Source organism: Leucoraja erinacea, chromosome 2 (genome assembly GCF_028641065.1).
Source record: "Leucoraja erinacea ecotype New England chromosome 2, Leri_hhj_1, whole genome shotgun sequence".
Taxonomy (NCBI): Eukaryota; Metazoa; Chordata; class Chondrichthyes; order Rajiformes; family Rajidae; genus Leucoraja; species Leucoraja erinaceus.
In genome coordinates, this window is record NC_073378.1 from 22,357,590 (window position 1) to 22,372,750 (window position 15,161).

At 42.1% G+C, this 15,161-nt stretch overlaps 1 protein-coding gene across 1 annotated transcript in view; it reads right to left on the minus strand.

Annotated features, from left to right (window-relative positions):
- The window catches only part of malrd1 (MAM and LDL receptor class A domain containing 1), a 312,060-nt gene that overhangs the window by 10,864 nt on the left and 286,035 nt on the right, over positions 1–15,161 (minus strand). Inside the window, exons 30-32 of the mRNA XM_055652737.1 lie at positions 12,925–13,019; positions 12,749–12,842; positions 872–952 (exon numbers count right to left, since the gene is read on the minus strand). Of these exons, the coding sequence (XP_055508712.1) occupies positions 872–952; positions 12,749–12,842; positions 12,925–13,019 (270 nt within the window). The remainder of the gene's footprint in view (positions 1–871; positions 953–12,748; positions 12,843–12,924; positions 13,020–15,161) is intronic.

The window sequence follows — 15,161 nt, forward strand, 5'->3', positions numbered from 1 at the left end:
TGGAATGCTACAGGTTGAGGGGAGACCTGATAGAACTACATCAAAATTATGAGAGTCATCGATAGCATAGATAATCAGAATCTTTTTTGCAGAATGCAAATATCAAATAGATGGAATAGCTTTAAGGTGAGAGGGGCAAAATGTAAAGATGATGTGCGGGGTAAGTTTTTTGACAATGTGGTTGGTGGGTGACTTGCATCCGGCGGTGGTGATAGAGGCAGATATGATAGTGGTGATTAAGGGACTTTCGGGTAGGCATGTGGATATGCAGGCTGAGAAGAGTTGATCTTGGCATCATTGTATGCACATACATTGTAGGCCACAGGGCCTGCTCCTCTGCTGCACTGTTCTACATTTTCTCTTCTAAATCTATCTAGTGTTAGTGTTAGAGCACAAAAATATTGACATTTTATTAATACATAACTATACGATTGGCAATATGATCAGCGTTGAGAAGGTGCTGAACTGTTCTGTTTTGGTAATAATAATACTGATATTCCATCGCTTGAAGAGAAGGAAAATTATGTTAAAAAACTAACATTAAAAAACATCAAAAATCATTTCCAAGATAAAAGATTTTAAATTTGATGACAAGTATTAAAAAGGCGTTGTGGATAACTTTGTGATTAAGTGGTTCCGCTGATAACTCTTGAAAACTAAAAGGCCTATTGTCAGATATTTTGTGTTGGGATAGGAAAGGGTTGAACTTGAAGGCAACATTAGAAAAACACATAGAGCATGGATTTAAAATCCTTTAAATGTTCTGATATTTACAAGTGTAAAATGCATTGCGATAGAACCTAGAACATAGAATGGCACACACGGAGCAGGCCTTTCGGAAAACAACGAAAACAATTCAAGATTGACCAACCTTTCCTTATAGAGAATACCCTTCAATCGAGGCAGCATTCTGGTAAACCTCTTCATTCTCTCAAAAACTGCCATATCGTTCCTGTAATAGTTAATTTACCAAGAATACATTAACCAACTTTCACAACTCAAATGTCCAACAAAACTCTCCAAACTTTAAACAGCCTCATTAAGGAATAATTCTGATTAATGAGAAATATCATCATTTTTTTTTTTACTTCACACGAGATTTTATTTGATAAACTCTGAATTAAATCATCATGCCTACTCCCAGTAATAATGATAGCTACTGTGGTTTTGGCAGGATTTCTAGTTCAGCAACGTTTATTTTTATTATTAATGAGGTTCCCTTTTATTCTCTGAGTGCCTGTCAGAAAACTCATAAAATCTAAGTTGGGATGTGTTATAATGGACTGGATCATGACCTGAATGGATCTCGTATAGATGCAAGATCCCATTAGTATTCTTCTTATGCAGCTTGCATTTAGATTTGGGTTGTTTTGCCATGAAAATTAGTTCCGGCAAGATTTGCTACATGTTGTTTCTTGTAATTCAGTCATGTGGTGTCATTCAATGAGTTCCATTTATCCCATCAATACTTTTGTTTACAGTATCAGGAACCAGTTTCAGTCTTCCTTATAGCATCCATTATGCAATATAATAGATCATAAATTAGATAAGATCTCCCATCATAGATACTCCACAAAGCAGTGGATTTGTGGTGGAGAGGCCCAGCGGTCCAACATATCCACACCGACCAACATGTCCCATCTGCAATAGTCCCATCTGCATGTCCCACCTGCCTGCATTTAGCCCATATCCCTCTAACTTTATCCTGTCCATTTACCTGTGAAAATCTTTCTTAAACATTACGATAGTACCTGCCTCAACTACCTCCTCCGGCAGCCTGTTCCATACACCCACCATCAGTTGTGTAAAACGTCACCCTCAGGTTCCTATTAAATCTTTTTCCACTCACCTTAAACCTATGTACTCTGGTTCTCCATTCCCCCTACGCTGGCCTGTTAATTCATTGTTGTTAATTCATTGTTGTTAACTCATTGAATATAAAATAATGTAATTGTCAGATCAGGTGGAATTGTTGATTACAGGCCATTTATAGACTAAGATAATCAAATTATCAGTGGCGGTGTGTTAAACAGCTCCTGAGCAGCTGAGTAGATGTTTTTTTTTAAGGGAAGTGAACTGCGCTGAATGGTTAATTTTATTTAATTATAGGGTCTTTGGATCTGAGATGGAATGTTTTGCCGGGAATTCTTTCCACATATCAAAAGGCATATTCTAATGGAGCATTTTTGTCTTGAAAAGCTGATTTTGTTTCTTTGTCCACGGATGTTGCCTGATCATCTGAGTGTTTGCAGCAGCCTCTGCTTTGACTATATTAAACTGGGGTCATGTTCAATGGTACTTTATTGTCACATGTGCAAAGTGCAAATGCACAGTGAGATTATTTTCTTACAAACAGTCGAGTAGAGTTTGTAAACTGTCCCTTGTGTGTAGGATAGGGCTAAGGTATGGCGATCGCTGTCCGGCGCGGACTCGGCGGGCCGAATGGCCTGTTTCCAAGCTGTATCTCTAAACTAAACTAAATTAAAGATTCAGTGCCTTTCACTTAGGAAGTGCCTTCCAGGCACCCTAACCCTTGCACATCACCATCTGGTGGAAAGAGTTCTTCCTCACCCCGCTAAAACTCGCACCAATTACTTTCAATCCATGCACCCTCCTCCACCCCTTCTCCCCCCAACATTTTGGATTCCTCAATTGCAGTAATAGTTTTTGTTGTTTACTGTTAATCAGTCCCTCATAATTTTATTTGTCTTAATCTCATCTCTCTCAGCTCAGTTTCTAAAAAAAGAAGCACAGCCTAATCTATGCAGGAAGATTATTCCCGATGTTGGGGAAGTCCAGAACAAGGGGACACAGTTTAAGGATAAGAGGGAAGTCTTTTAGGACTGAGATGAGAAAAACATTTTTTATACAGAGAGTGGTGAATCTGTGGAATTCTCTGCCACAGAAGGCAGTTGAGGCCAGTTCATTGGCTATATTTAAGAGGGATTTAGATGTGGCCCTTGTGGCTAAAGGGACCAGGGGTATGGAGAGAAGGTAGGTACAGGATACTGAGTTGGATGATCAGCCATGATCATATTGAATGGTGGTGCAGGCTCGAAGGGCCGAATGGCCTACTCCTGCACCTATTTTCTATGTTTCTATGTAGAAACAAGGAACTGCACCTGCTTGTTTACTAAGGAAAGATACAACATGTTGGAGTCATTCACAAAGTAAGGTCAGGCAGCATCCCTGGAGAACTTGGAGCTGGGCCAAAAGGCTGTTTGGATTGTGCACAATTTGGACTATTGGATTATCACTTTCAGAAAATGTCCTGTGACCTTTATGGAACTTTGGAAAGATACACCATGGTCCCTGTTTTCCCCCACACTTCTGAATATTGAGATTTACTAGATATTCTCTTATTTTGTACCTCCTCCTAAATAAATTCCTTAAAGATTAAACAGGAGGATGCAGTTTACATTGAGAAACACTGCGACATAATGATGTCTAAAAAAAAACACTTTGGGATGTCTATGGACAGGGTAGTTAACTGCAAATTAATATTAAATGCAACATCTTGCAATGTGACAGAATAACAGATGCATTACTTGTACCCAAGAAAATGCTATTAGTGCACTGTGGAATGTATCCTGTCTGGTTGCATCATGTCCTGTTATGTCAATTCCAACACAAACGACTATAGAGATTGGTGGATGTCTGCACATTGGCTGCCTCAAAAAGGCTGTATCAAACATTAAAAAATCCCCAACATTCAGGTCATGCCTTCTTCTTACTGCTTCCATCAGACAGGAGGAACAGAGTCCTACACCACCCGGGTTCAGGCCAACTACTTTCCTTCAACCATCTGGTTCTTGAACCATCCTGCACAATACTAATCCTACCTGGACTACAGAACACCACAGTACCCCCTCTTGCACTACCATAGCCTTGTTTTCTAATTGTGCACTTCTGCATTGGTTTATAGTTTATAGTTTACGGCATCAAAACAGGCCCTTTGGCTCACTGAGTCTATGCCGACCAGCAAGCACCTGTACACTAGTTCTATCCTACACACTACAGGAGTCAATTAACCTACAAATCTGCGCATCTTTAGAATGTGGGAGGAAACTAGAGCACCTGGAGTTTGCACAAACTCTGCAGAGTCAATACCTGTAGTCAGGATCAAACCTGGGTCTCTGGAGCTGCAAGATAGCAACTATACTGCTATGCCATTATGCCACCTAGTTTTCATGCAGACTTTTCCGTTATCGATCAATGTGTACTTATACCTCACCGTATATGTGCATATGACAATAAATAACAACCTTAATTTGAACAAATCATTAAATCCAGCTTCAGACAAAAAAAAAATCAAAACACTTTCAAAGCTTTACTTTTAACAGGAGTAACACACAGACTGCAATATATATAGTAGATGCCTGCAAATTCTGTTGCTTTTGTGTGAATACCTAAGATCTGATCTTTCTGGCCATGCTCCACTAATGCTTCTCTGCAGAAAGTCCAATGATGAAGCAAGAACTCACTTGAATTACACGGAACTCACAACTGGTGAAACCTGCGTATGGGTACTGTGCCAGATCTAATCTGCTATTCAGTACATAGACCCATTCCTTTAAAAGTCATGGTGCGATTGTAAGGAAGAAACATGTTATATTTGGTTATAATTATTTAGTTTCGCTTCAATATTTATTTAGTTTAGAGATACGACAGAATATATTTATCATAATGTATTAAATATTTAACATTAATATTAAACTACTGATTTGATATGTTTTAAGTATTTTTGTGATCTATTTTTCAATTCAGATTTTTAATTTAATTTCTAACGGTACTTAGATGATTATGAAACCATGGATACTTGTCAACCTTGAAATGAGGATGTACAGTACAAGGCACTGCAGATGCTGAAATATTGAGCAAACCACATTGCTGGAATAACTCAGTGGGTCTGGTCGCTCTTGTGGCGAGAATAGTTAGACAAAACGTCTTCACACTCACGTCCACAGTGCTGTCTGACTCACTGAGTTACTCCAGCACTTTGTGTTTCGGAATGAAGAGAGTTTTGACAACCCTCAACTTTTCGATAAAAATAGAAAATGCTGGAAATACTTAGCAGGTCAGGCAGCATCCGTGGAAAGATAAACAGAGCAAAGTTTTCAAGATCAAGATCCTTCATCAGACTGGAAGGTGGAGTTGAGCATTGTCAAGATTTCGAGAGGAATTCTGTGGGTAGGGCTTGATCTGAGCCAGAAGACTGAGCCAGAATACAAAGACTTGATTACACCACTTGAGCACACAATACCACACAGGTCCAAAGGCTGGCAAGGCCATCCATATAGCTTTGGTTCAAGATAGACACAAATTGCTGGTGTAACTCAGCGGAACAGGCAGCATCTCTGGAGAGAAGGAATGGGTGAGGTTTCGGGTCGAGACCCTTCTTCGGTCTGAAGAAGCAATCATGGTGGCGTAGCGGTAGAGTTGCTGCCTTACAGCGAATGCAGCACCAAAGACCCTTGTTCGATCCCAATTATGGGTGCTGTTTGTACGGAGTTTGTACGTTTTTCCCTGTGACCTGCATGGGTTTTCTCCGAGACCTTCGGTTTCCTCACGCACTCCAAAGACATACAGGTTTGTAGGTAAATTGGCTTGGTAAATGTAAAAATTGTCCCTAGTGGCTGTAGGATAGTGTTAATGTGCGGGGATCGCTGGTCGGCACGGACCAGGTGGGCCGAAGGGCCTGTTTCTGCGCTGCATCTCTAAACTCTCCAGAGATGCTGCTTGTCCCGCTGAGTTACTACAGCGTTTTGCGTCTACCTTCGGTTTAAACCAGCATCTGCAGTTCCTTCCTACACATGGTTTTGGTTCAAGTATGGTTCAGTAATTGGGGGATATGGTCGATGAGTGTGTGTTCATATATAACCTGTACATGATCCAGACCAGGCTACATTAATACTATGCCCAATTCTAGTCTCCCTCTTGCAAAGGGCCATGTAAATACTAGAGTTAAAAAAAAGATTAAGGATGGAGTTCACCTTGGGAATTACAATTACTCTGATAGATTGAAACACCTAGAGGTTATTTATCTTTACAGAAGGGAAGAATTAAGAGGTTATTATGAATAGCTGAACAGGGTTGGTGTACACTTCTGGGAGAATCCAAAACTGCGAGCTTTATTACAAGGTTATTATTTATTAATCCAACATGGGAATTCCTTTGCTCGGAACTTGGAACTCATTGCAACGGAAAGTGGTTCGAACGAATGGTTTAGATGTTTTGAAAAGGATGTCAGCGAACTATACCAGGAGAAAGAGAAGGCACAAAGGCTGAAATGTTAGGCAGAATGGGAACAGATTTACATAGACTCTGAACACCGGCACAGATGAGCTGGGCCAGAGGCCGATTCAATAAACGATGCACAAATACACAGCATTGATGGATCTACTGAGAGTTGGTTCCTTTGATCCTGCTGTTTCTCCCAGCACTCCCTGCAGAGATACAGGAACTGGTTTATAGAATCCTCCATTAACAAAGGTTCAATTACTTAATTATCTCTTTGCTAGAAAACAAGGTGATAAATCTCCTCTATTGAAAAGTCATTATACTCTCAGGTGATTAGACAATAGACAATCGGTGCAGGAGTAGACCATTCGGTCCTTCGAGCCAGCACCGCCATTCAATGTGATCATGGCTGATCATCCCCAATCAGTACCCCGTTCTTGCCTTCTTCGCATATCCCCTGACTCCACTATATTTAAGAGCCCTATCTGGCTCTCTCTTGAAAGTATCCAGAGAACCGGCCTCTACCGCCCTCTGAGGCAGAGAATTCCACAAACCCACCACTCTCTGGGTGAAAAAGTGTTTCTTCATCTCCGTTCTCAATGGCTTACCCCTTATTCTTAAACTGTGGCCCCTGGTTCTGGACTCCCCAAAATATCGGGAACATGGTTCCTGCCTTTAGCGTGTCCAAACCCTTAATAATCTTATATGTTTCAAAAAGATATCCTCTCATCCTTCTAAATTCCAGAGTATACAAGCCCAGCCGCTCCATTCTCTCAGCTTATGACAGTCCCGCCATCCCGGGAATTAACCTTATGAACCTACGCTGCACTCCCTCAATAGCAAGAATATCCTTCCTTAAATTTGGAGACAAAAACTGCACACAATACTCCAGGTGTGGTCTCACTAGGGCCCTGTACAACTGCAGAAGGACCTATTTGCTCCTATACTCAACTCCTCTTGTTATGAAGGCCACCATGCCATTTGATTTCTTCACTGCCTGCTGTACCCGCATGCTTACTTTCATTGACTGATGAACAAGGACGCTCAGATCCATTGTACTTCCCCTTTTCTCAACTTGACACCATTTAGATAATAATCTGCCTTCCTGTTTTTGCTACCAAAGTGGATAACCTCACATTTATCCACATTAAACTTCATCTGCCATGCATCTGCCCACTCCCCCAACCTGTCCAAGTCATCCTGCATTCTCATAGCATCCTCCTCACTGTTCACACTGCCACCCAGCTTTGTGTCATCTGCAAATTTGCTAATATTACTTTGAATCCCTTCATTTAAATCATTGATGTATATTGTAGATACCTGCGGTCCCAGCACCGAGCCTCGTGGTACCCCACTAGTCCCCACCTGCCATTCTGAAAGGGAACCGTTAATCCTTACTCTTTGTGTCCTGTCTGCCAACCAATTTTCTATCCATGACACCCCAATACCATGTGCCCTAATTTTGCCCACTAATTTCCTATGTGGGACCTTATCAAATGCTTTTTGAAAGTCCAGGTGCACTAGATTCACTGGGTCTCCCTTGTCCATTTTCCTCGTTACATCCTCAATAAATTCCAGTAGATTAGTCAAGCATGATTTCCCTTCACAAATCCATGCTGACTCGGACTGATCCTGTTACTGCTATCGAAATGTTCAGCTATCTCATCTTTTATAATTGACTCCAGCATTTTCCCCACCACCGATGTCAGGCTAACTATAAATTCCCTGTTTTCTCTTTCTTAAAAAGTGGGATAACATTAGCTACCCTACATTCCTCAGGATTCAATATGATCATGGCTGATCATCTCCAATCAGTACCTCGTTCCTGCCTTCTCCCCATATCCCCTGACTCCGCTATTTTTAAGAGCCCTATCTAGCTCTCTCTTGAAAGCATCTAGAGAACCTGCCTCCACCACCCTCTGAGGCAGAGAATTCCACAGACTCACAACTCTCTGTGAGAAAAAATGTTTCCTCGTCTCCATTCTAAATGGCTTACTCCTTATTCTAACATTTTTTTAAACTTAGAAGTTTGACATATCCCCAACAACCTTCACCAACTTCTACAGATGCACCGTTGAAAACATTTTATCGGGACGCATCACAGCGTTGTTTGGGAAAAGCTCCATTGAAGTCTGCAAGGAATTGCAGAGAGCTGTGGATGTAGCCCAGACCATTACACAAACCAGTCTCTTTCTCATTAACACCATCTCTACTTCATGCTGCCTTGACAAGGGCATCAGCATAACCAAGGGTCAGTTTTACTCTCTTCTCCTCTCTCCCATCAGGCAAGAGGTACAGAAGTTTAAAAAATGCAAACCTCCAGATTCAGAGATAGTTTCTTCCCAGTTGTTATGGTAGCTGTGTGGAATGAGCTTCCAGTGGAAGTGGTGGAGGCAGGTTCATTGGTATCATTTAAAAATAAATTGGATAGGCATATGGATGAGAAGGGAATGGAGGGTTATGGTATGAGTGTAGGCAGGTGGGACTAAGAGGAAAAAAAGTTGTTCGGCACGGACTTGTAGGGCCGAGATGGCCTGTTTCCGTGCTGTAATTGTTATATGGTTATATGGTTATATGGTTATCAGGCAACTGAATGTTCCTCTCAACAGCTGAAGTTCGGTCCTGACCTCCCACCTTCTCATTGGAGACCTTTGTATTATCTTTATTCAGACATTATTGGACTTAATCTTGGACTAAATGTTGTACCTTTTATCTGTACTCCTCATCTTGTATTGATTGTAATCATGTATAGAATTTTCGCTAACTGGATAGCACGTAACAAAAAAGCTTTTCACTGTACACGTCACAATAATAAACCAAACTAAACTCAACTCAACTGAACGCAGGAGCTGGCAGCTGAAAGCAGGCCCATTGAAAAGCTCCATTTGTAAAATTCTCAGCCGCCGGCATTTCCTCAGCACTTTAATCGGGGTTGGACAGGCTAGATGCAGGAAGATTGTTCCCGATGTTAGGGAAGTCCAGGACAAGGGGTCACAGCTTAAGGATAAGGGGGAAATCCTTTAAAACTGAGATGAGAAGAACTTTTTTCACACAGAGTGTGGTGAATCTCTGGAACTCTCTGCCACAGAGGGTAGTCGAGGCCAGTTCATTGGCTATATTTAAGATGGAGTTAGATGTGGCCCTTGTGGCTAAGGGAATCAGAGGGTATGGAGAGAAGGCAGGTACGGGATACTGAGTTGGATGATCAGCCATGATCATATTGAATGGCGGTGCAGGCTCGAAGGGCCGAATGGCCTACTCCTGCACCTATTTTCTACGTTTCTATATGTAGGCTGATAAGAGTTGGTCTTTGGCATAATTTTCAGTATAGACATTGTGGGTCAGAGGGCCTTTTTCTGTGCTGTACTGTCCTATGCTGTACTGTCCGAATGGCCTACTCCTGCACCTAATTTCTATGTTTCTATGTTTCTAATTTAAAACTCACAGGAATTGCAGTTTAGAAATTGATTCCATTATTACCTGTTTTTTATTCCCAAAATTCACGTAAAATGGCAACTCGGGTTAGGTGACGCCGGTGATCATTTCTGGGTGAAATCATGCAGTTGGGAAATTCAAGTATAGAATTTTATGCAACCGACAAAAGTTAACTGAAATTCACACGTGTAAATTAATGGTATCTATTAAAAGAACTCGGGTTAGGTTGAGAACTGGCCTTGAGTGTTTCAGCTCTCTTCTGGTTTGAAGGAATCCCAAACGTTGGGAAATTCAGAGAGCCTATGAGTTAACTTTGTGTCCATCTTCCTTTCTAGGTCTCAATTACCGACTTCTCTACTTGCCAGCTTGCAATGAGCTTGCAATATGAGAGGGGAAGAACACATCTCTGCTCACACAGAAGAAGGATGTTTCCACTAACCACAACTCTGCTTCTGAAGCAGAGATATCTGGTTGTGTGCACTGTCTCTCTCCTGGTGAAAGAGTGCTCATGTCTCCTTCCAAACACTGAGGAGCTGACCTCAATTTCTACCGTCTATTTCTTCCATTCCAACCATTTCTTGGGGAGGTTTGTTAACAGTTTCCTGATACCCATTAGTTTTCATTATAACATCCTATCCGCGGTGTTGACAAAGGAACTCTGAACGTACATCACATCTAGTGCAGTCTCCCATCCATCATTCTCTATAAAAAAGTAATTTAAGTTTGCCAACCACAATCTTCCTTTCTGAAATCAATGTCGACGGCTTCAAACTAGTTTCTATCCCATGGAATGAGCTTCCAGAGGAGGTCGTTGAAGCAGGTACTATAATTGCATTTAAAAGTCACTTGGACAGGTAAACGAATAGGAAACGTTTAATGCGATATGGAATTGAGGGCTATGAAGAACTGGCACAAAAGCAAATGGGGATTAGGTTAGATGGGGCATCTTGGACATCATGGATGAGTTAGATGAAAGGACCTAGTTTATGCTGTATAACTCTATGACTTTATTCATTCAGGTAAATAATAATTACATCTTATTTAAAGAATCCAATGTTCAACTATCACAGATGTTAAACTAAATTCCCTATAATTATCTAGATTAACTACATTTTTAACGATTAGTTATTATATTCATCTTGCTTTCCTTCATCATACATCCAGTTATACTGGCATCGCCTTGGCCTTTGGATGTACTTTGTCAGACTAATGTCCTGCCTGTGTGTCCATGCACTTAAACAACTCCTTACTTTGTTTACATTAAATTCAAACAGTTGTATAATTTCAAACAATTTTTCAATTTATCTTATCCCTAAAATGTTTTTCATAATCACTGAAGCAACGTAATTTCCACTCATCTTTCACTAATTTACAATCTTCTCCCCTAAGGCTCCCAATCTTACAATTGATCATTTGTTTTGAGTTGATATATTTGAAGAAACATATATAAAAACACATCAGTAAAAGTGAATCTTAATCCTTTCTATTCCCTTCACCAACATTGCCCCTTGTTCTTTCTAATCTGTTTTACACCTCTTTAATAAATCTCAAATATATTTATTTTCATCTCAGACCAGTTTGCATTTTTTTTTAATTAATCATTGATATTTGTATTTCTCTGCTAATAAAGCTGAATTATTAAAGGGTAATATAGAAACATAGAAACATAGAAAATAGGTGCAGGAGGAGGCCATTCGGCCCTTCGAGCCAGCACCACCATTCATTGTAATCATGGCTGATCATCCCTATCAATAACCCGTGCCTGCCTTCTCCCCATATCCCATGACTCCACTAGCCCCTAGACATTCAGCACAAAAAAAGTAAAAACAGACAGACTGCAGGCGAGCCGCAGCCATTTCACAGCGCCGCCACTTCTGAAAAGAACACTCAGATCACTCTTTTCTCATCTGCATCTTTCACCATTCAGACTCCTTTTACTGAAATGCATGACATCATATTTACCCACATTAAAACTCAATTGCCGAGTTTTTACTGACTATCTGGGAATGATGCCAATGTGAGACTTGCCAAAGACAAGTCTTCCTCTAGTGCAAAAACAATGGTGTGGAGATAAGCCACGTGAGACTTTTCATGGAACTTTATCTTCTGGGATGCTTTTATCATCATTGTTACAGAATCAACAGTGTCCAAATTAAACTTGGAGACGCAAGGGACTGCAAATGCTGGATTCCTGAGCAAAAGAAAACTTGCTATGTTACTCCAGCAGTTTGTTTTTGACCAAATTATAATTGCTCAGTTGAAATGGAGAAGCTCAGTCCACCAAATAGATGCTGACATGTTAAGCTTGTACATTTAATTAAGTTTATCTCCAGGAACATACGGATACATGGATAGGACAGATTTGGAGGGATATGGGCCAACTGCAGGCAGGTGGGACCAATGTACCAATGTAGGTGTAACATGTTGGCTGGTGCTGGCAGGCAGTGGCGTAGCGTGGGGGGGGCCAGTGGGGCGGTTGCCCCGGGCGCTAAATTTTTAGGGGCGCAAAAAAATTGTTGAATTGTTGAAAATTAAGAGGCCCGGGGAGCCGTTGGAGCGAGGAGGGGTTACCTGGAGCTGTGAGTATAAAAACAGCGCGGGCCAGGCCGCCGCTGCCACCGCCCCAGCTCCGAAGTCTGGTCGCCGCTGCCGTTGCCCCTGTCCCAGCCACCGCTGCCTCTGCCCCCCCCCCCCCCCCGCCCCCCCCCCCGCCCACCCCCCTCCCCCCCCCCCCCTGCCCCCCCCTGCCCCCCCCGCCCCCCGCCCCCGCCCTGCCTCGCTCCCGCCCCCCCTCTGCCCCCACCCCCGCCCGCGCCTCTGCCCCCCCTCTGCCCCACCCACCCCGCCTCGCTCCCGCGCCCCCGCCTCTGCCCCTGCCCCCCCCCCCCCCCCCCCCCGCTAATGAGGAGGCGCAAAACTTTAAACTGCCCCGGGCGCTCAAAACCCACCTTACGCCACTGCTGGCAGGTTGAACCTAAGGGCCTGTTTCCATGCTGTACCACTCTAAGAGTCTATAACTCCAAGCAGTATGCTCAAAAACATAAAGCAATCAAAACTATTTATTATTACGTACTTGCTTGATTTTCTTTTAGCGATTATGATTAATGCAACCAGGAGACCGAGGACAAACAAGCCCAAGTCAATGCATAGCCCTGCCCACGTGTATACTAGAAATCAAAAGGAAAACATCATTAGTAATAGTGTGAGGCTGCAGAATGCAGCTATTTAAGATTTGTATAATTTCTTTACCATTTTCATCATTTTTTGATGCGAGATCAGGGTTGAGGGATCCTGCAGGTTTGACCTGAATGTGGCATCGATTTCCTCTCCACTGACTTGTACACCTATGAAGCGGGTAGCGAGTGGGGGAGGAGAGAGTGGAAATTATTAAGAAGCTCACAATAGAAAACATTCTACTTTTGTAAATAGCCTGGGAGCAGAACACATCTTTTCTAGCTATTATTTGCTCTTACGTTACAACTCTCCAGCTTAAGAAAAGGGACTGATTTAAAAGCACGCACAGTGGTCCACCTCCTTCATCTTATGACTTTGTACACATTTGTGAAATAAATCTAATTCTCAGACAATGTTGAAATGAGAGAGCCTGTTATAATGAGGGAGTCTGTGAAAGGTTGAATAATAGATCTGCAAACTGCTCCGAACATGAAAGGAAACAATACTTTGCAGGGCAGTCCCTCTTCGACCGGTTTGCATTCCACACGCACTCAGATTGAAAATTTAAGGGGCAAAAACTAGCTCTGACAATTATTGGTAAAAACCATGGAAGTTAAATTCAATCGCAACCAGCTTGAAAATACGTAGATTAATTGCATATCATAAAGTACTGCAGACATTTTGCTAATTATAATGGTCAGTGTGGTGCTGCAGTTCTGTCTCGTGTGGGAGGAGGGATGGTTTGTTGACATTGTGGGTTCCTAATACCAGCGAAATCCAGCCTGCGTAAACTTACACGGTGGTGACGTCTGCAAACTTGTAGATGGAGTTGGAGCAGAATTTGGCTGCACAGGCGTGAGTGCATGGGGATATACTGTATATACTGCAGAGCGTAGTGCGTTCGGCCGAACGCACTATGGGAGCTTCACTTGCCCACCTGCAGGAACTATACATCAGGAAGTGCAACTCCAGAGCCAACAATATCATGAGAGACCCATTCCACCCCTGCAACGGACTGTTCCAGCTGCTACGGTCAGGCAAACGCCTCCGTTGCCATGCGGTGAGAACGGAGAGGTTGAGAAGGAGTTTCTTCCCAGAGGCCATTCGGACTGTAAACGCCTATCTCACCAGGGACTAACTCTACTGAACGTTTTCCCTTCCATTATTTATTATTTAAAAGAATATGTGTGTTATGATTGTGTTTATAGTTTGTTTGGTTGTTTTGCTGTTTATCTTTTGCACAAATGTCGGCGAGCATTGCCACTTTCATTTCACTGCACATCTCGTATGTGTATGTGACGAATAAACTTGACTTGACTTGACTTGACTTGACTAGGGAGCGATGAGAACATCCCCTTGCAATGTTCAGAATAATTGTGGAGGAGGTGTTGTCACCTATCTTTTTATCTTTGTGGGTTTGTTTTACATTTATAAGTTTCCTTTTAAAGATTTAACTATATTTACATAGACACCGGGAGGTCTATATTCATTGTGTATTCTGACCTATGAATCAAGACCATTGTTATGTTTATCATTATTCATTTTGCTCTGTTTTTTATGTTTTATTTTTGCTCTTTTTGGGAAAAAAAAACAATAAAAAGATTTTAAAAGAAAGGAATTGTCGACGGTGAGAGTGGTGGCTGTGTGGAATGAGCTTCCAGTGAAGGTGGTGGAGGCAGGTTCGTTTTTATCATTTAAAAATAAATTGGATAGTTATATGGAGGGTTATGGTCTGAACGCAGGTGTATGGGACTATGGGAGAATACATGTTTGGCACGGACTAGAAGGGTCGAAATGGCCTGTTTCCGTGCTGTAATTGTTATATGGTTATATGGTTATATGGTGGTGAATTCGTGACTGCTGTAGATGTCCTTGCAATCTAGATGTTCCAGAGATGACTAGGCACTGGGAGGTGGCTTCTGCATGGATCGGCTGTAACAGTAGGCAAACGGCAGTGGAACAAGGCTGTTTAGAAGGCTGTTGACGTGTGCCATCACCAGTCTCTCAAAGCAATTCATGATGATGGATATCAGAGCCATTGAACAGCAGTCTTTATGGCATGCTACCATGCTTTTGCTAAACACCAGGACAATAGCGGTTTTTCTTAAATCCTTTCTAATGTGTGTCGAGCAGTGTTAATTTGCGGTGATCGCTGGTCGGTGCGGACTTGGTGGGCCAAAGGGCCTGTTTCCATGCTTTATCTGTAAGCTAAACTTTAGCTCAGCCCAGAATTCACCCTTGGTATAATGAATGGCACTGTGAAGATCTTATATATATATCTAGTGCTGCTCACGGTCATTTGATTTGAACGC